The sequence below is a fragment of the Colossoma macropomum genome, unplaced genomic scaffold (assembly GCF_904425465.1).
Source record: "Colossoma macropomum unplaced genomic scaffold, Colossoma_macropomum, whole genome shotgun sequence".
NCBI lineage: Eukaryota > Metazoa > Chordata > Actinopteri > Characiformes > Serrasalmidae > Colossoma > Colossoma macropomum.
In genome coordinates this window covers 6,402,397-6,424,366 of record NW_023494805.1, presented here as the reverse complement: position 1 = coordinate 6,424,366, position 21,970 = coordinate 6,402,397, and the positions used below count along the sequence as shown (strand labels likewise).

Genomic DNA, 21,970 nt, shown 5'->3' with positions numbered 1-21,970 from the left:
TATTATTATTATTATTGTAGTAGTAGTATTGTGGTATTTTTATATGTGGCACTAAAGGTTCCATTTTATCCGTTCCAACTTGCTAAATTAAATATTTTGATGCGTATCGTTTATCGTGAAAACGTCTTGAAGTATCGTGATATCATTTTTTCCCATATTGCCCACCCCTAGCATGAATAGAGATTATAAATCGCATGTCATGTCCTTCATAGAATCGGGGAAATAGTTCCACATGACTGTTTTTCACTGTTTATCTGCTGCTCAGGCTGTCTGAACACATCTGCAGTGAGCAGAACAGGGGAGCGAAGGAGGAATTGTCTTTATCATTATTATTATTTGAAAACTCTTTGATTTTGATACTTTGTTGTAAACCTATTTCATCTTTTAAACATTTTGTGGCCCCGATACTTAGGACCACAAATCAGCCCGGGTTTTAATTCAGTTCCAGCTGCCATCACCCTGACCCAATTAATCCAGAAGTCTTCAACTCTGGACCTTGAATCCAGGACCGGAAACTAGATTCAAGGTCCAGAGTTGAAGACTTCTCATGTCTTTCAGCTTTCTTGCCCAGACTAACATGGGAAGGTGAAGGAATGGGTTAAAAATCTATAGAATAGAACAATTTCCATGATTTGAATAGATCAGAATAGAACAGAATGATCCACATTTGTAGCTTAAAATCTCCATAACGCTCTAATAAATCTAATAAAGCCTAAAGCTCTTGTGTAATTCTCTGCAAACAAACTAGACGCGCTGCATAAAAATAAACAGTGGATCTGCAAATTATGTTTACATCCCAATTTATCATAGGAGATGTATTATATCACTGTAGAATATATTTATTACAGGACTATAGAATATATTATAGGACTTTTGCTCCCCGGTGAACAGAAAGAGCAGAGCTCGGCAGTGAATGCGGCGCCATCCTGCATGCTGACAGGACAGTACTTTTCACTGTGCAGGGGTTCAGTATTTAAACGTAAGTAACCTCCAAAGTACTAGGTAATCATGGTAAGGACCCAGACTGTATAACCAAGGCCCAATCCCATTTATTTTTACCCCTACCCCTTGTTTTTGAGTGTCTCCTTGCCCCTTGGAACTGAGTTACAAGGGGTAGTGGTTGAAATCTTCCCTATGAAATGGGACCCTCAAATAAAAAGAGCACTACTTCATTAACAGCTACTGGCGCTGCTCTGTAGGCGACCTGTCAGTCTGCAGTGATAGCAGAGGAGGGTAAAGTTCAGCTCCTCACTGCTGGGCTTTAGTTACGTTTAGGGGTACTGTTTAACGTGGAACGGGAAATTTAGCTAGTTAGCTACCGAGACATTAGTGTACTACCACGCTTTTTCTGCTTGTTATAAAGAAAAGAGCCATGATACACTGAAACAACATTAAACTAAAATAATACAATGGTTATTATAATATTTTTAATAGAGAAAATTCTCACATTTGTGGCTTTCTTTGGTCACTTGTGCAGCCATCTTGCCTCCGTTTGGTGTGTGACTCTGAAAAACCTCCGTTTGGAGGGCCATGTAGCCCTAACACTTCGCCCTACCCCTCCATCTCATCAGAAATCGGGACACCTTACCCATAGGTGTGAACAAAGGGGCTAAGGGCTAAGTGGTAGGGGTGAGGGGATTGGGATTGAAATGGGATTGTGCATAGTAACATAGTAATCTCATAATTGGATAATTATATGTGGTAACACCACGAAACCACCAACACCACCAGTGAAACCACCAACAAACTTGCACCATGTTTTACTGTAATTCAGACAGGAAGTTTGATTGGAAGAATCTCATATTACATATTAAGAATCACTGCTTTGTTTTACAGCCCAGTTTTGTTTGTAGGTAATAGACAGATAAATACTGGACATCATAACAATAGCAGAACCTTTTTGGTGCTATGTAGAACTATGTTTGAAAAGTTTCTTATATAGGCATGTACAACACATTCTCCATCAGTCCGACGAACCATTTCACCATGCAGAGAACCATTTAAGCATGCAAATGGTTCTTTGCGTGTTCAGGATTCTATGTAGAACCATTGTCTCTACTAAAGAACCCTTTAAGAACCATCTTTTAAGTGAGAAAAAAGTCAGTCAAAACAGATAGTGGGCTCCTCTCAACAAAAGCCGTATGTTAATGCTTCTTCATTAACACACACTACTGTTAAGAACGTGGGCCAGCTGTGTTGTGCGGTTCAACCAGATGCTGACCAGTTATGTAAAATGAGGGAGATGTTTCTGATTTGGCTTCACAAGGCCCAAATACACTTTGTACACTTCCAGAGCTAAAAGTGAATCTGAGTCATCCTAGAGCTTCAGGTTCAATCTGACCCCTGAACAAAAGTTGCCGTGATTCGTAACGACATTTCCTTTGCAATCTTTCTGTTTGTTCGCAGTGTCTAAACAAAGGTGTTGAGATGCCGGATGAATCAGCGCTCGGGTTCCTCTCTGTGACAAGGTGGGAGCCGCTGGACCTGAACTAAAGGCCATCAGGGGAATCCAGTCGGACTGGTGTGAAGAGTGAAACGTTGGCCAAAGATAGCAGCAGAGTGCACTCTCCGGAGTCCACTCTACAGGATTGAAGTATACGTGAGGTCCCTGGTGAGGATACCTTCTTTTCATTTGTTGGACCTCAGGCTGAAAACCTTGGAGCAGCAGCACGGGATGTAGGAGTGACCATAGAGCTCCAGGGGACTAATCCATGCAGGACGAGCTCCATGCACTTGAGAGGAACCAGGACTCAGGAGGATGTCGACAGAGGCAGAAACACAAGCAAGCGTCAAAGCCAGCGTGAAACGGGAGTCCAGGAGAAAAGGTCAGGGCTGTTCTCTCTCTCTGAATCATACATTTTGATCACTCTGGTTGGTTGTGTTCATCTGGACGATGTATGAAGCTTCAGATACATGCTTGACTGGGTGACTGTGTGGTTTTATTTTTCAGTGATTACATGGTTAAAAAAAAAAAACTAGGGCATGCCATACTGAAAATTGAGTGTAATGTGTGGTGTGTAGCTTGCTGTGATGTGCAACAAGCCTGTGATGAGTTTTTCCACATACCAAAAACTTATTAGTTCCTTATCACAAGTGGCAGCCTCTTGAGAAAAATCATTTTCTGTCCGTTTTCCTGCTGCAGAACATGACTTAGGCCTAAAATTTCATCCAGAATCAATATGTGAAGGATTTTAAAAGAAACTAAAGCTACGCTCACATTACACGCCTCATTTCTTAAATCCAATTTTTTGCTCAAATCCGATCTCTCTGACAGGATGGTTCACACTTGTTTAGGTAAGAGACTCAAATCTGTCATTAATGTTAACGAACCGGCGTCCTGAAAAGACCCTCATGCGCACATCCTCAGTAACGTCACGTGAATGAATCACGTGCATCATCAGCACAAACTAACGAGCAGAACGAGCTTCGCTGAGAAGATAATTAACTCTGATCAGCTCTCAGCTTCATTATTAGAGCGAGACGAAGGAGAAAAAGGTGAGACGTGTTGCTTTTCCACCGTTTACAGGCTTTAACTTCTGTTCGGCACTGTTGCCATGGTAACGCTGAATGATGGCGCACGCGCAGTGGAAAAAAAGCACATGAATTCCGATCTAAGCGTCACATTAAGGTCACATGGCCACGAATCGGATACGTATCTGATCTAGGACCACATATGTAAGTGACTCAGGTCGGATTTGAAAAGATCAGATTTGCATGTCTACACAGACCTGAAAACATCAGATCTGAGTCACATTAGGGCAAAAAATCGGATTTGTGACACTTCAACCTGGTAATGTGAACGTAGGCTAAAGGTCTGATTTACAGATTTACAGATTTACTTTTCAGTGGACGAGAGCTATTATGCATTCAGATCTGTTTAGTGCAAAAGCTCTGTAGGTTTTCTTCTTGGATGAGAAAAGGAAGCTGCTTCTTCAGATGAACTAATGAGCTAACACTAGAGATAACTGGTACGACGTTAGACGCTAATGGAGACCTGTTGTCTTCTAAGGTCTTTTGTCCTCGGTGGATGATGCACCAAGATATTAGTTTGTCAAAGTAACATTGAAAACAGAAATATCTTTTTATTATTTCTTGACCTGGCAAACATCAGCTAGATTAGCACAGTTATAGCTACACTATCTCTGCTTTCTGTATTACGTCCTTAACAACACATCTTTGGCATTGCATTGATTTAACTGATTTAGGTGTTAGTTGTAGCAAAGTGTAATATAATAGACGTGTACATGTGCATTTTTATAGTCCTATTAAAAAAAATTGCTATTTCACTTAATTGTAGGTTAACTTTCAATGATGGAACATGGAATATACCCAAATGATTCAGTATTTGAATACTGGAACCTGGAACAGTCAACCGAGTAGTCGAGTACCTGTACACATCCGTAGCTATGAGCTAGCAAAGTAGCATGAGCAAGCTAACTAGATAACAGTGAAAAATTAGTAAAGATTCACTGATGGTTGATAATGTTTAGGAAATGAAATGATGCCTGACCACAGTTTGCAAGACAGTTGTTCAAAATGTTTAGTTTAAAGGAAATTAGCTGACTGGAAAACACCATTAATAATTAAATGATTAATAATTCCAGTTTAGATCCAAAAAATGGCCAAATCTTTTGGTGGGGGGGTGGGTGAGGTGTGAGGTGGGTTGGTGAGAAGATGGATATGACACTGGTGACAGTGCTTTTTTGCTAACTAGGCTAACTGCTCTAGCTGATGTTAGCTCGTTCTACAAACATGTAGTTCTTTTTTTTTCTCCCCAATTTTGTCGTATCCAATTCCACCCGCTAGTTAGGACTCCCCCAGCCACACAATACCACCAGCGCTAGGAGGGCGAAGGCTAGGCTTCCTCCGAGACCTGTGAAGCGCCACTGCATCTTTTCAAACCGCCGCTAATGCAACGGCATCAGACAGGCGAATGTGCTTGGAGGAGAAGATTTCAAGAACTACCCCGTAACTCAGTTCCAAGGGGCAAGGTGACACTCAAAAACATGGGGTGGGGGTAAAAATAAGAAATGGGATTCGGTCTAAATGTCCCACACTGCAAAAAACTGTGAGAAATCTTCTTGTTAGCATGCTGCGAGTTCTAGAGTGTCATTTCCAGTGGGTTCTGTAGATTTGCTACTGCTTGGCGGATCATGACTGCCAGGTTGCTATACAAAGAGAAGCGCTCTGAGAAAACGCTGTTCGCTGCCATGCTGGGATCATTGGTGTGTGCCAGCCACCTGGAGTCCAGCAGATTCAGGTACCCCCCACCCCACATTCCACCTCATGTCTAGTGATATGCTGTCTTGGAGCCGGCCAACAGGTCATATCGAGATTGAAATGGAATTGAATTGACTGTGAGAGAGAAAAAGATGGGGGATGAGAGTCTCACTTCAATTTCTCTCTCTCTCTCTCTCTCGTTCTTGCCTGTATTCCGTAATGAATAACAGCACTTTAGCGCGCAGTAAATCTGCCCGGAGCTGTTTCTCCGAGCCCTGGCTCCACCGGGGCCGTTTTACGGCCGCTGTCTTGGTCCCCGCAATGAATTGCATGGCTGTAGGGAGGACCATCGATTTGAGTGAAGCGCCAGGCTATTACTCGTGTGGGTACTTGGCTTCGCACGGCGGAGCAGCACCAGTCTGGATGCAGAGCACGGGCAGCATGATAATCAGCCCTGCTGCAGAGACTCGCACGCACAAGAGCCGAGCAACATGTATTACTGTCTTTCTTCAGAGATGTCCTTCAGAGGTGATGAATAGGAAATGTTTTAGCCCCCTCACCCCCCGCCCCTGTCCGCGATGAGGGAGTGATGCGGTGACGCTCGAGCTGAGAGGAGGCATGCTGAGATGCTGAGAGGGTTTGATGGCACATTTCGGGCCAGATTGAGGAGGAGAAGCAAAAACACAAGTGTCTCTTCACGTGCGCCAGGCACCATGGAAGGAGGCTTGGCTGATATATGGGCTGGCCAAGAACACTGGCCGATGTTGATGTCAGTTTTATTGCTATATAATAATTAGGCTACATTCAGACTGTAAGTAAAAGTGGCCCAAATCAGATTTACTGCCCAAATCTCATTTTGTTCCTTGGTCATTAACGCTATCTTCTTAATGTGGCTTATATCTGACATCAGTCTGAACAGATCACACTACAGAACTGACCCGCATGCACAAAAGAACAGCAGTCCATCCAACAAACACAGCTGTCCTCTGTCGTCCTAAAGATTAACAGACTCATTTAACGTGATATTGAATTGAGATGAATACATTTCTACCTAAAACTTGGTGGACAGATAGTAGACATCAAAATGACCACATAGAACCAAGTTTACAGAAAACAGTGGGCGTGTCACCAGTATTAGATAATCGCCTGATCACAGTTGTTTGAGCTGACTGCAGTTTTTTACCACTGTTTATTATTTGGGGATATTCCCTTGGGTTGAGGCAAATGCATGTAAATAAAGAAAGCAGGAAACATATTTATTGTGGCACATCATGGCTTTTACAACCAAAAAAGAGCAAAAATTAACTTCTGATCAGTGCTGTAGGATCAGGGCTTGGTTTATTTGAATGCTTTTTTGGAGGGCAGTAGCAATTAATGTTTGTTTATTTGAGCTTGAACTGTTTTTGTCTTCATTTGGAAGCTACTAAGGCTCAATCCCATTTCTTATTTTTACCCCTACCTCTTGTTTTTGAGTGTCACCTTGCATCTTGGGGTTCCAACGGGTAGTGGTTGAAATCTTCCCCTATGAAATGGGACCCTTAAATCAAAAAGAGCATTACTTCATTAACAGCTACTAGCGCTGCTCTGTAGGCGACCCTGCCTGTCTTCAGTGACAGCAGAGGAGGGTAAAGTTCAGCTCCTCACTGCTGGGCTTTAGTTACATTTAGGGCATCATATGCCATCAAAGAGGGGGGCAATTATTTATTATCACCCACCCCTAATTCTTCAGTGATATGAAGCTGAAGTCAGATATTCGCCAGCTTCTTGTTCGAATTTTCCCGTTCCACCTTAACATTACATTCTGGCGCTTCAGGCTTCAAAACTGCTGGAATATTTAAGGTGGAACGGGAAAATTAGCTAGCTAGCTGCTGAGACATTAGCATACTATTAGTGATTTTTCTGCTTACGATGAAGAAAACGACCATAATACATTGAAACGACATTAAACTAAGACAATACAGTGGTTATTGAAATTTTTAACAGAGAAAAGTCTCACATTTGTGGGTTTCTGTGGTCGCTCGCTCAGCCATCTAGCCAATTTTTCTTTATAACACTCAGTTTGAAGTGTGCCTCTGAAAAACCTCCGTTTTGAGGAGGTAGCTCTAACACTTTGCCCTACCCCTCTATCTCCACAAAAATCGGGACACCCTACCCCCTAGACGTGAACACGCGAAACGGGCCAGGGCTAAGTGGTAGGGGCAAGGGGTGAAATGGGATTGGGCCTAAGTATCAACAACAACTTTTTGAATGAGGTGGATGGAGTTAACTACATTAGCCTTGTAACTCCAGTGCAATGCTAAAGAAGCAAACTTTAGATCAGTGATTTTGCACCAAGCTTTTACTTTCACACTGCAACTTCTCACAGTCCTCTGCTTTCAGAAGATCGAATCCAGGTCAGATCTGCTAGGCTGGGTGGTTTCTCTGAGCGAAAGGTCATTGCTGTGGGCAGGGCTGGAGTAATTGCCGAAGAAAAGCGACCGTTGAATTGGCCCACCTTGCTTATTAGTGCTTTAAATAATTTGTGGCAGGAATTGAGAGGTATTCTTTAATGCGCCAAAGAGAATCAGTCACTCCCCACGAGAGCACGACCTTCGGTGTACAAACACAGAAGAGGAGCGCCATCCCTAATAAAACCCAGGGGAGCCGTCAGACGCTAACGCGCTTTGATATGGTTTAGTTTGTGCATGATTTGATATCTCCCCGCAGAGATCTGAAAGGAAGACCCAGGTACACTCGTGCTGCTTTCTCTGCCCATAAATGGAACTGCCTCTCATCCTTGAATTTCCTCCATCTCCATAGCAACTGTTGCTCTCTGCCAGTAATCCGTGCAAAAGATGACTCAGACACGTGGACTTGTGGAAAAACTGGCGCACAAACATATCTAACATCGAAAATATGACTCCATGGTCAATTATCACGCTGAGCGCTCTGTAAATGTTTGACTAAGCGTTGTATGTTGTTTTGGGAGATTATGACTGAAAACGCTTTACATATTAACAAAAAAGAGGGTTTTATTTTATTCCTTATTTTCAGTGTGATTTATTTCCAGGTGTGTGTGCAACGTGTGTTTGCCTGTGTGTGTGTGTGTGTGTGTTTGCCTGTGTGTGTGTGTGTGTGTGTGTTTTCTTCACGTCTAAATGTCGGTATGAATTGTAACACACACACACTCACACACACACAGAGGCCAGATGGCCGACACAGATGTACTCTGTTCATGCCTCTTGATCTTAATACTTCAATATTTCCCGTCTCCCAACTGCTGTTGAACATACTCAGTGCATGATGCAAAAATGGTGGTTTTCAAGGGTTCTTTAGTGAAGAAAATGGTTCTATATAGAACCGTAAACACTCAAAGAACCCTTTGCATGATTAAAGGCATCTCTGCTTGGTGAAATGGTTCTCCAGAACATGTTGTATATGGTTCTGTATAGCACCAAAAAGGGTTCTGCTATTGTTACAGTGTCAGGTTTGTAACAATAGAAGAGGACTTTTTGGTGCTTTATAGAACCATATACAACATGTTCTGAAAAAGATGGTTCTTCAATGGTTCTTTAGTAAAAGAAATGCTTCTATATCGAACCATCAACACTCAAAGAACCCTTTACATGATAAAAAGGTTCTTTGCATCATGAAATCGTTCTTCAGATTGATGGAGAATGTGCTGTAGATGGTTCTATATAAAAAAAAAAAACGTTTTTAAAAGGGTTCTGTCTATAACCAGCGTTCTTCTATTGTTCAGACATGAAGAATGTCAAACATTTAACAATAGAAGAACCTGTTTTGGTGCTAAATAGAACCCTTTTCAAAAAGGTTCTATATAAAACTGTCCATAGCACATTCTTCATCAATCTGAAGAACCATTTCAGCATGCAAAGAACTCTTTTATCATGCAAATGGTTTTTTGAGTGTTCATGTTCTATATGGAACCATTTTCTTTACTAAAGAACCATCTTTTTTAAGAGTGTACCACAAATATTTGATAGGTGTTCGTGTTATATTGTGCTTATTAATGCTACCAGTTGCATAACTAGTAAAACCAAGACACTGAGTTTGAGTCATTTCTCTAGATTATTATTTGGCCAAGCTCCACCTTCCCCATTCAATCCTATTCAGCCTACAAAAGTATTTTAGTTTTCTATTAATATAAGCTCGTTTTCACAGTGCGCTGAACTACAGTCCCCAGCATGCACTGCAACGTAAGGAGCGCTCCGACTCTCCTACCCCAGCAACAGTCTATGGGACAGCAGTTACACCTCAGTTCTACACAATTCTACACAGTTCCACACACAGTCGTATCACCAAACAACTAACTGCAGTTCAGCCAATATAAACACCTAACAGTAGCTTAGCAGCTCAGAGCCCAAGCCTTAATGAACTTGCAGCAAAGAAAGGATGTCAGGTGTCCAGTTCAAGCAAATTGGTAGGTTTAAAAGAACCGAGCTCCTGGGGACATTTAGATTTGGAATATTTCAAGTATTCATGTTTTATTAGTTTTATTAATGTTTCAAGGTCTACTAAAAGTGCCTTTATTTTACTTTAGATAACAATGGTCAGTTTGGTTTATAGCAAAACATTAAGTAAAAATAAATAAAACATAGTTGTTCTCTGGCCTACAGACTTGTTGAGGTTTTTTAATATGGCCCTTTTAGTGGTTGGGTTCGACACCCCTGCCCTGTATGTTAAGAGAAACACCCCAGCCAGAACCTTTAACTTGGTTTACAGTCAGTATAAAGTGATGGGAACAAGTCATCATGATGCTGGCCCTGTTTCAGTGCAGGTTTGATTTGCTCTCGCTCATGACTCACCACTTGGATGTGCGTCTCACCTACGTTACACAACTGTCCACTCACTTCTGAAGGGGGGGAGGGGGCAGGGAGGAGCGGATTATTCAAACGGATCGTGCTCATCCTCGGCCGGGTTAGCATCAGTGAGCTGGCCGTGCGAACCTTGCCGTTCAAAACGTTTAGAGAATATAACATATATAAGCTTTGTCTGGTTATACGCTTGTAGTGTCTTTTCTTTTGTTGTTAGCCGTTATCCACTAGCATGCTAATGAGCAGAGTGAAGTGTTGAAGTTGTATCAGCAGTGATGTATGACAGATGGGGCAGTATGTAACCTAAAGCCCAGAAGACAAGGATTCTGAAACAGGTGACCTGTGTTCATAATGGCTTCCAACTTTAATATATTGTCTTGAAAATAATCAACATTTCTAACTGTTACTGTACACACTTAAAATGGTTCTTTGAGGGTTCTTGAGGGTTCTTTAGTAAAGAAAATAAGCATAAACACACAAAAAACCCTTTGCATGATTAAAGCGTTCTTTACATTGATGAAAAATGTGTTTTATATGGCTCTACATAGAACCTTTTTGAAAAGAGTTCTATATAGCACTAAAAAGGGTTCTTCTATTGTAATAAGCTTGATATCCTAACAACAGAAGAACCCTTTTTTGGTGCTATATAGAACCCTTTTCAAAAAGTTTCTATATAGAGCCATCTACAGCATGTTCTCCATCAATCTAAAGAACAATATCACAACGTAAAAAGAACCCTTTGATCATACGAAGGATTTTTTGAGTGTCCATGGTTCTATATAGAAGCATTTTCTTTACTAAAGAACCCTTGAAGAACCATCTTTTTAAAGAGTAGTCAATGCTTTCAGGAGCGTATTAAGAGTAATTTGGCTTGGCCTATTTTCAGCTGAGTTGAACAAAATGCCAGATGTTTAGTAAAAGGGTTGTGGGAAACATCTGGACAATTTGCCTTGTATGGGGAGTAGATAATTAGACCGTCTACATTCTTAAAAAAGATGGTTCCCCAAGGGTTCTTTAGTAAAGAAAATGGTTCTGTATACAACCATAAAACACTCAAAGAACATTTGCATGATTAAAAGGTTCCTAACATCATGAAACATTCTTTAGATTGCAGATCGCAGAGTGCTGTAGATGGTTCTGTATAAAACCTTGTTGAAAAGGGTTGAATAAAGCACCAAAAAGGGTTCTTCTACTGTAACAAGCTTGACATCCTAACCATAGAAGAACGCTTTTTGGTGCTATGTGAAACCCTTTTCAAAAAGTCTCTATATAGAACCATCTGCAGCACATTCTCCATCAATCTGAAGAACCATTTCATTTTCATTTCCATGCAAAGCACCTTTTAATCATGCACAGTGTTCTTTAAATGTTCGTGCTTTTAAACAGAACCCTTGTCTTTACTAAAGAACCCTTGAAGAACCAACATTTTTAATCCATGCAGTTCCCTTATGTTCTTAAAGTACTGACCATACCCATCACATATTCCTGAAAAGCATGTAATGATATATCACAATAATGATACCGTATCATTGTATTGCCTACCACTAATTTTCGCTCAGCCTAAGTGCTGATTAGAGGTGGGCAGTGTGATGATATTTTATCATTATAATGATAAATTTGTCAGTACTGAAAGAACACTGGCCAATTGTGTGTTTCATTATAAAGTGAGCATAATTAGGCCTGTTTACTTGGATTTAGTGCAGTGCAGTTTGTAAAACATTGAATAAAAATAATTGTAGTTGTTGTTATTATTATTATTATTATTATTATTATCATCATCATCATCATATGTGCCACTACAGGTTCTATTTTGTCTGTTCCAACTAATTAAATCTCAACAAAGCTAAATATCATGTCACAAATCATGTATCGTGAAAATCAATGTCTTGAAGTGTCGTGATCATTTTTTTTACCAGATCGTCCACCCTTAGTGCTGATCTCCATAAACCAGCCAGCAGGTTCCAAGACTCTCCGGTCTCACTTAGATTTGATGTAGATGCCAGGTGGTGGATGACGATCCAAACGTGTAATTCTAATGCAGAATATATGGAAATTGAAAAATCGGAGAGCCGGTGCTGCTAATTAGTGTGAGAGGGTGACACCGATTCATCTCAGTTTGTGGAGCATAATGAGCAGCTACAGGACAGGAGTGCCTCTCCTTACGGCCAGCACTGCCTCTCATTGGCATGAGAAAAGAGCCCCTTGTTAAGTCTGGCTAGAAAAGAGGAGTGTTTTGTTTTCGTCTGACTGAGCATCTCTTTGATGTCGCTGAAGAAAGAGAAAGATCCCCAATGCACATTTACAGGTAGAACACAAGGCTTTCATTACATTCTTTCATGTGTTGAAAAAAAAAAGCCGGTCAGCGGGGTCGGAGTCCTTTCGTGTCCTCTCTGGAACCCTCTGGTCCTGATTCATGATGACAAGCACAAACTAGTTCTGTGTAGTCCAGAATTTCTGGTGATTCATCTAACTGGGGAGTGGAGAGGTCAAACGGCTCCGGTGCCAGCGCTAGGCCCCCCGAACTAAACCGCCTCTCGCCAAACACGTCTGTCTGGAGGGCTCCTCATTCCCGCCCATCTGCCGCCATCTGTCCCCTTCTCCTGGCCATCATGAGGACGCAGTGCTGCTGTCCGATTTGAAGTTGGCTGGCACTCTTCGTGTAATAGAGCAACCGGGTCCTCTCAGCCGGGAGTTGGGTTCAGCCCAACGGAAGCAGGACAGCTTGCTCTTTTTCTTTTTTGCAACAGTTTAACAGAATGTATCAGGAAAACTGCAGTAAGCTGAGGAGCTGGCAGAGTTAATGTCATCTGAAGTCAATCTGAAGTCAATTCTTTTTTAGCTTGTAATCACATGTTACTCTTAGGGTTGGGCAGCTTCTACTTGCTTCACCTTCAAGCTGTCTTGAAATGTTACCACAGTGTACAATATAGTAGTACAGTATACAGTACAGTGATGTAAAAAAGGTTGGCACCCTGCTGATGTTTGCCACTGCTGGTCCACATTAGGACCACCCAGATTACTGTCCTGCATACAAGCTCTGACTAGTATTTACTCTCCTTAAACAGATTTTAAATGCACAGAGACTTTTATTTTAGAAAATAAACTATTACTCTCCTTAAACAGATTTTAAATGCACAGAGACTTTTATTTTAGAAAATCAACTATTACTCTCCTTAAACAGATTTTAAATGCACAGAGACTTTTATTTTAGAATATAAAATATTACAAACCACTGAGAGAAAAAAAATCATGACTAGGCCTGATATAAAATGATTTCGCAAAAAAAGTTGCTGGCGCTGTGATAGATTACAATTATTTACTAAACTAATTTACAAAGTATAACTAAAGAAAGGAAGGAAGGAAAAACCAGTAAGTGAGGGGAAAATGAGCGAAGAATTTTGTCTATTACTTTGCTTAGCCACCAGTGGGCCGCCAGCTTTGCCATTAGTGGGCCGACAGTGGCCCACTAACCTCTTGCTATCTGGGTGGTCACTAAAAACGTGAATGTACTGCCTGATTTTTCAAGGTATCAGTCACTAAATGTCAAACCATCTGTTGAACAATTCCTAAACAATAACAGTGCTGCTAACTAGGACAGAGTAGCTGGTTAGCATTAGCTTAGCTAGCATAATAACAGCTCTGCTTGTTGGATTCTGGCACGAGTTTAGATGATAATGACTCAAATCTGAGGGAGTGAAGAGGAGGTGAAATTAAACTTGTTCTGTAGCGTTTGGATCTATAAACTGATGGACTAACTTAACGTTAGCTTAGCGATCAGCTACAGAGCCACACGCCACAGTACAGGTTTGATTCTGCTGAAATAAGAGTGGATGATAAAAACTACAGTCTGAGGGAGTAAACGATGAGTGAGTGGTGCTGGAGAGACAGAAAGCTGAAAATGAAACCTGTTCTATGGTGTTTGGGACTGTAGCATTTTTGGCTAAGCTAAGGATAGCTTTGTTAACAACACAGGCTTGGTTCTAGCTAAGTGATGATAAAATGACCCCTGTTTAGAGGATATCTGAGAGCACGAGTCGAGTGATTGGTGTTGGAGTGAAAGCTGAATGTGTTCTGTTGTGTGTGGAGCTCAGTGAGCTGCTATCATGCTTAGTTTCTGAGGTTTTTCGCTCTCGCTCTGATCTTCGCCCTTCTTCCATCAGTGCCCCCTACCTGTGAGCTCCACACCACCAATCATTGAACTGCTCTAAAATATTAATGGATGGAATGTGTTTATATAGCTGTTAAGATGTGGAATAGAAATTTGAAACAGATTTAGGAATTTTAAAATACCATCATTTTAAAACACAGCAGTAAACACTGATCAGGCGTAACATTAAGACCACCTCCTTGTTTCTACACTCATTGTCCATTTTATCAGCTCCACTTACTGTATAGGTGCACTTTGTAGTTCTACAGTTACAGACTGTAGTCCATCTGTTTCTCTGATACTTTGTTAGCCCCCTTTTACCCTGTTCTTCAGTGGTCAGGACCCCCATGGACCCTCACAGAGCAGGTACTATTTGGGTGGTGGATCATTCTCAGCACTGCAGTAACACTGATGTGGTGGTGGTGTGTTAGTGTGTGTTGTGCTGGTCTGAGTGGATCAGACACAGCAGTGCTGCTGGAGTTTTTAAACACCTCAGTGTCACTGCTGGACTGAGAATAGTCCATCAACCAAAAATATCCAGCCAACAGTGTCCTGTGGGCAGCGTCCTGTGACCACTGATGAAGGACTAGAGGATGACCAGCACAAACTGTGCAGCAGCAGATGAGCTATCGTCTCTGGACTGAGAAGGTAGGAGTGTCTAATAGAGTGGACAGTGAGTGGACACACTGTTTAAAAACTCCAGCAGCACTGTCTGATCTACTCGTACCAGCACAACACACACTAACACACCACCACCACGTCAGTGTTACTGTAGTGCTGAGAATGATCCACCACCCAAATAGTACCTGCTCTGTGAGGGTTCATGGGGGTCCTGACCACTGAAGAACAGGGTAAAAGGGGGCTAACAAAGTATCAGAGAAACAGATGGACTACAGTCTGTAACTGTAGAACTACAAAGTGCACCTATATAGTAAGTGGAGCTGATAAAATGGACAATGAGTGTAGAAACAAGGAGGTGGTCATAATGTTATGCCTGATTGGTGTACTTAAATACCTGGTCGTATCAAGAAAAATTGATTATATCGTCATTTTAAAGACAAAATTCTTGTTCTTGTAATCATACATTCAAATATAATTACCTTTGCCACATTTCTAAAATGCCTTCTGATTTTTTATTACATCACCATGCGCAAGTGGGATTATTAACCATAACCATTTCACCTCATCCTCTCACCACCCCTACTGTCTTAGGAAAAGTACCGACAAAGGGTTCTTTGACTTATAACAACAGTGGAACCCTTTTTGGTGCCACATAGAACCATTTTTGAAGGGCTCCCTAGTGGCGCAACTGTCTAAGCGTTGGCCCCATCATCAGGAGATCGCAAGATGACATTGTGTTAGCAGTGGTTCGAAAAGATGCAGTGGCGCTTCACATGACACACGGAAGCTTGTGCCAGCCTTCGCCCTCCTTGCACTGGTGTTGTAATGTGATTGGGTTAGTCCTAACTAGTGGATGGATTCTGAAGATGACCAAATTGGCGAGAAAATTGGAAAAAAATCCCCAAAATAAATTGTCATTTGTTTCTTAAACATGGAGAGGAACCATTTGACCAAGCAAAGCACTGTTAATGCATTTGAAGGACCATTAAAAGAACCATTTTTTAAGAGTGTACACTCTCAGAAGAAACAGTCCCTTTCTAGGTACAAATACTATCACTGGGATGGTTAGTTAGGAAACATGATTGTGCCATTATGATATTTTTAATTTTTGCATTGACTCCTTACACCCTATCTTGACTTCATTTTATTTTTGTGCTTAAAAAACATTGTTATTAAGGTGCATACATGCGTCCGTCTTCTGGGAAAGTGAGTGTAGTGTCAGAACTCATTTAAGTTACGTAATTAGATCTTAAGGACAGTGTTGTACCTTTGAGGATACATTTACTTTCTTTGTGGCCTGAGGGACTCAAGTTTACCTGGACAGTTCTGACCTATCATGGGGAGAAACAGTCAGCCAGCTCAAAGACCCTTCCTGATACTCTGTTTCACTCAGAAATACGTCACAGCTTGGATGAAGAGTGTGTTCTGATTGCCCATTCATGTTGGCTGTATGATGTTTGGTGAATGAGAAGCAGTTTAGCTTTCAGTGGTCTTTGAGTTCTGTTCATCACAAGGTTTGTTAATGCGCTGTACACAGGAATACTGGCAAGTTGTCATCATCACTGTCATAAGAAAACCTTGCATCTCTAGATCAGTAACTTTATAGAAGAAGGAGAAAACACTGGCTGTGTTTACATGCAAAGATTTTTGCCAATCCGATTTGAATACATTCCGATTACAGATTAAGACTGAGGTATATATATATATATATATTTATAAGTTCACTCTACTCAACAATCTGATGGCAAGTCTTCATTTATATGCTCACTACAAGTAATCCGATCCAAAATGACACGCATGCGTGGAGTACCACTTAGAGTAAACGTTACCATGACAGCGAACATCATGTGAGGTCCAGTCAGGGTGAGATGAGTTTCCAGTTGGTGCTCTTGTGTTTTTAATTACTTTAAAATGATGTCAGACTCAGGAAAAGGTGCTTCACATGTCCTTATTAAAGAAGGCCGAGAGGAAGACGTCGTGTTCTGAGACACATAAGCTGGACGTCCGTCCCACCGCCGTCTTTTAAAGATCAGAGCATAAACTTCGTCTCCTCTGCTTACCAGTTTCTGCTCCGCCATGTTGAATGTTATAAACTTTCACTATGACGTGACGAACATGATCAGAACATACTTAAACTTTCCGATAGGGAATGTAATCAGATACAGGCATTTACATAGTTATTATTCTTCTTTAACAGATTATTCACAGGATTACCCACCTCATTCAATCGGATAGAAATTATATTCCAAATGGCCTCAATCGGACTAGTCTGTTCCGACTGAGGTGTTTACATGGACGTATTCTATTCTGGTTGAGCTATTAGTCGGATTATTAACGGATTATTAGGCTGCATGTAAACGTGGCCATTTATTTCTTACCTTTGATGACTTGATGCATGGGAGTAGACATTTGCTTTGACATTCTGTTTAAAAAAGTGCATTTCAAGTTATCGAGTGATGACAACAATGACACTGATGCAGCAACCTTTTTTGACACAAGCCAACTTTGGCTAGTCTTTTGACCATTTCTAGGGCTTCGAATTCAAATCCACAGAAATGCTACATATGCTAAAGCACCTCAGTTGACTGAGGTAACTGTGGATAGCAACGGTTGCTAAGCAGTGGTTGGAGGGCTAAGAACATAAAGACTTGGCTTGGGCTACCTCACACATTCAGAAATGTCTCAGAGTATCATCATTGACCACAAAGCAAGGACCAACGCAGAAAGCCAATGTATATATAAAACAACAGGATCTGTAATTAAAAATTTTTTTTTACCCGATTTTCTCCCCAATTTAGTTGTGTCCAATTCCACTCGCTAGTTAGGACTCCCCCAATCACACGATGCTATCAACGCTAGGAGGGTGAAGGCTAACACAGGCTTCCTCCGAGACCTGTGAAGCCAACCACCGCTTCTTTTCAAGCTGCCGCTCACGCAACATCGTCTGGACAGCTGAACGCGCTCGGAGGAAAGCGCCAACTGCCAGATCTGTTACGTCAGCTAACAGACGCCTGCGCTGGGTAGCATCGCGTTGAGTGATGGGGGGCAGATGGGGGGCTATCCTACCCACCCATTCTTAGCAATATATTTCAGACCTCTCTGGCAGGTGCGGCTGGTCTTCTCAGGGTGGACTAGGCCCATTCATGCCCCTGTTCAATGCTGGCCTGTATCCTGGACATCTCATTATGTGTTTACACGTGCTGACTGTGCTGACTGTAGACTGCGAGGCTTTGTGAGAAACAGTGGTGTGAATCATCATCTACAGCGAGGCTGTGAATCTTGGCTTTCTCTTTCAGAATTAGGCCACAGTTTAACCAAGCATACAGTCATAAACTCTAATGGCCCCAGAGAACATCCAATTTAATTAACTTGGGGTTATCTGCTAACAGAATCAAATTACAGAGGACACCAACAGGCTAATATCCTGTGGATGGTGCGAGTGGGGAGATGGTTCAGGATAAGATGCTGCAGATAAGCATGTGGTTGAGAACATCTTACTCCATTTGATCACAGTGGTGCACTATGACATAAAACTTTGCAGAAACATGGTGTGGATTTATTCAGTGATGGAATGTATGGAGCTGCATTTGTGAAATGCTTTTCTACAGATCCAACTGTTAACAGCATTTGAGTTTACAGAAATAAATAAAAAGTAAATTATCGTACATTAAATTACAAGATGCTTGAGTAGCTTATGTTTTCGCTCATCCTGTTAAATAATCTACAAAGTGGGTCATGTTTGATGGGACGAGGATTGTATAAATAAGTGTAAATATCTGGAAATTAATGTATCATACCCTTACTAGACCTTAGTTAATACATGTAGTACATTTACGGCATTTGGCAGACGTTCTTATCCAGAGTGACATACAGTTTGATCATTTTACAAAGATAGGAAAAGGATTCTTATTAGGGTGTTAACCACTGCACCATACCAACTACTAATAAAGTAATAATCAAAAATAATCACAATATTGGTTAGAAAAATCGCAGTTAGACAAAATTCAAGTATTGGAAATCGGGCTGAGTATCTGTGCTTTCAGGGTCCCAACTGAATAACGCTGGACCCCTCGGCTTGCTGCTGGTGGGCATTTGTATGCCTCTATGGAAATAAAGGAGCTATATCGAGCATAACTGGGGCATTAAACAATCTGATCCTCTGTTTTCTGTGTCTAATACTTTAATATGACACAAGCTTACAATGAGGCTAAAACGCAGTGCTTTTTACATTTTCATCATTTACAAAATGATTATCAGTCGTCCACATGAGCTAGAATGCTCACTAGCAAGCTAGCTACCATAGCAAGTAACACGTCATATGGTTTAAATTTTGCTTCTTGTAAACTTTATCCAGTCGAACATCTTCTATTCTTGGATTCAGAGACGAGAAAGAGAGACGTTTCCTCTCTACCTCTCTACCTCTCTCATTTATAATAAAGACCAATCTACTCTTGTCTACTCTTGCCTGATTGGCCAAACGCAATCCGGTGGCCAGACTCATTTGCATGAAGCAGAAATCTCCTGAACTTTTTCACTTTAAACCGAAGTTGCATCCTGTTACTTTAATACTAAACAGTATCATTCAATACCAAATTGTCATTGAGTTCCAAATTTCAGTAACTAAGTAGTCAGTCTTACTAGCCTGATTTCTAAGTGAAACTAAGTGAACACATCTCTCCTCTATAGAGAACATACTACTGCACATTTTAAGGCACAATTACTTTGTATTTAACATATTGGGGAGGGAAAAAATACAAACATATATAAATATATATTTTTTTTGTTTTCGAAATTAATTTATTCACTTATGAGCCTTCCACCCAATGACTTCTGGGATAGGCTCCACCTCCCCCCGCGACCCAGAAGGATAAGCAGCTTAGAAGATGTGTGTGTGTGTGTGTGCGTGTGTGTGTACACTTATGAGCCAATTGGTAGATTATATAACAGGATGAGCGAGAACATAAACTTGGTTTACTGTACCAAGTGGTTGGTATAGTGTAGTGGGTAACACCTCTGCCTTCTACATTGTGGACTGGGGTTCAATCCCCACCTGGATATCCCCTGCAATATACCAATAAGAGTCCTTTGGCAAGACTCCTAACACTACTTTCGCCATCCTGTGTAAAATGGTCAAAATATAAGTCTCTCAGGTTAAGAGCGTCTGCCAAATGCCGTAAATGTAGTTCAATACTCAAGCATTTCTTTTTATTATTATATATATATATATATATATATATATATATATATGTAAATACACAATGTGTTACATTGAGTAAATAAAGCAGTAAATATGCATTAAAGTGTGCAGAAGTGTGTTCTCTTAGGATATCAATAAAACAAATTTTGCATACAACTGATATGTACATATGAATATTTTACTGTTGTCGGAACAAAACCTCGTATCTCCAAAATGATAACTTTACAGGAAAAAAAAACACACTTTACTTTTAATGTAAATCAATGGAACCAGACTTTTTGTCCATTTTGGGCCATTTCCTTTGGTCCATTCATCATGACATTTACACACAATGTAAATGGCAACAGGCATTTTCAGATTATGTCAAAAACTAGAAAATGACAAAAATGGAGATACGAGGTTTTGTCCTGACAGCAGCGATTTGTGTATTTTCAAATGTAATACTAATTTTAAAGCAATAAGTAGCTTTTAACTCCACTTTTTGTATTTAAAATTACAGAATCATTCAGGAATCAGTATCAGACTCCAGGTATCAGTGTTGATATCATATTTAAAATTTTGACTGATACTCAGCCTTAGTCGGGAAGAAGGGATTCGTTTTCAACCTAGCATCTAGTTAATGGCACTTTGTGCTAACAGAACTTCCCAGCTGGACCTACAGGCTTGATTTTGTGTCAGTTCTGTGGCGGGTGACCTCGCGCACTGGTTCAGCGTCGTGCTCAGAATTTTAAGTTTTCCACCATCCTGTTTCTCAAAGTCCATTAACATCGAGGTCAGCGCACAGAATATCCCGGAAAACCGCAGCATGTAGAAGCTCAGTGCGTCAGTGTTGCGCTGTTGGATGTGCGCTGGTGAGACCCTGCAGTTGAGTGGTGCTGTTTGCTGGCATTTGGTCAGATTTTTAAACCTCATTCTCTGTAATGGCTCTGATCCCTGCCTGTAGCTCCAGTGGTCTGTTAACTGGTGTGGGTGGGATGGGATGGGATTAGGCCTCATTGCTGTATGAGAGAGGCTGGCGGCCTGAGAGATGTTTATGATGATATTCACTCAGCCCTAATGCTGGATAAAGGTTGATGTAGCATGAAATGACCCCCACGCCATATGGTCCACTCTGTGCTTATTTAGGCTAGTGGACTGATGTGATGTGTTTATGAACTGGTTGATGGAATTGAGGCTTTAACTCTTTAGACGTCCAGTACCCAGACTTCTCTGCTTCTGATGAGGGCCAGGGTGGGTCATAACAAGTCCACTAGTCTGTTTATCAGTCGTAGCCTTATTGTATGACTAGGTTAGTTATTTAATTATTTCATTTAGTCCAACAACCAGCATTTTGTGGAGATCTCTGTCAGTCAACTAATTGCATTTGTTCATTTCTTTGCTGAGGTGTTTACTAGAGCTGTCAAACCATTCAAATATTAATCATATTTGTCTTATTTGCTCAGATTTGACTCTAAAGAAGGAGTTTTTTGGTAGCACTCTGTTTTACAGTACAGTAGAGCCTAATCCCATTTCCTATGTTTACCTCTACCCCTTGTTTTCGAGTGTCACCTTGCCCCTTTGAACTAAGTTACAATGGGTAGAAATCTTCCCTTTGAAATGAGACCCTCAATTAAAAAGGACATTACTTCATTAACAGCTACCAGCGCTGCTCTGTGGGTGACCCTGCCAGTCTGCAGTGACAGCAGTTCAGCTCCTCACTGCTGGGCTTTGGTTACATTTAGGGCATCATATGCCTTCAAAGAGGGGGGCAATTATTTATTATCACCCACCCCTAATTCTTCAGTGATGTGAAGCTGAAGTCAGCTTTTCACCAGGTTCTTGCTCAAATTTTCCCGTTCCACCTTAAATGGAGCAGCAGTTACATTCTGGGCACTTCAGGCGTCAGAACTGCTGGACTATTTAAGGTGGAACGGGAAATTTAGCTAAGCTAGCTGCTGAGACATTTGAGTCATACTATTTGCGATTTTTATG

The 21,970-nt window shown here is 41.1% G+C and overlaps 1 protein-coding gene across 1 annotated transcript in view; it reads left to right on the top strand.

Moving 5' to 3' along the window:
* The window catches only part of dab1b (DAB adaptor protein 1b), an 83,165-nt gene that overhangs the window by 21,471 nt on the left and 39,724 nt on the right, over positions 1 to 21,970 (top strand). Inside the window, 1 exon segment of the mRNA XM_036596898.1 lies at positions 2,407 to 2,825. Coding sequence (XP_036452791.1) covers positions 2,759 to 2,825 — 67 coding nt within the window. The 5' untranslated portion in view covers positions 2,407 to 2,758.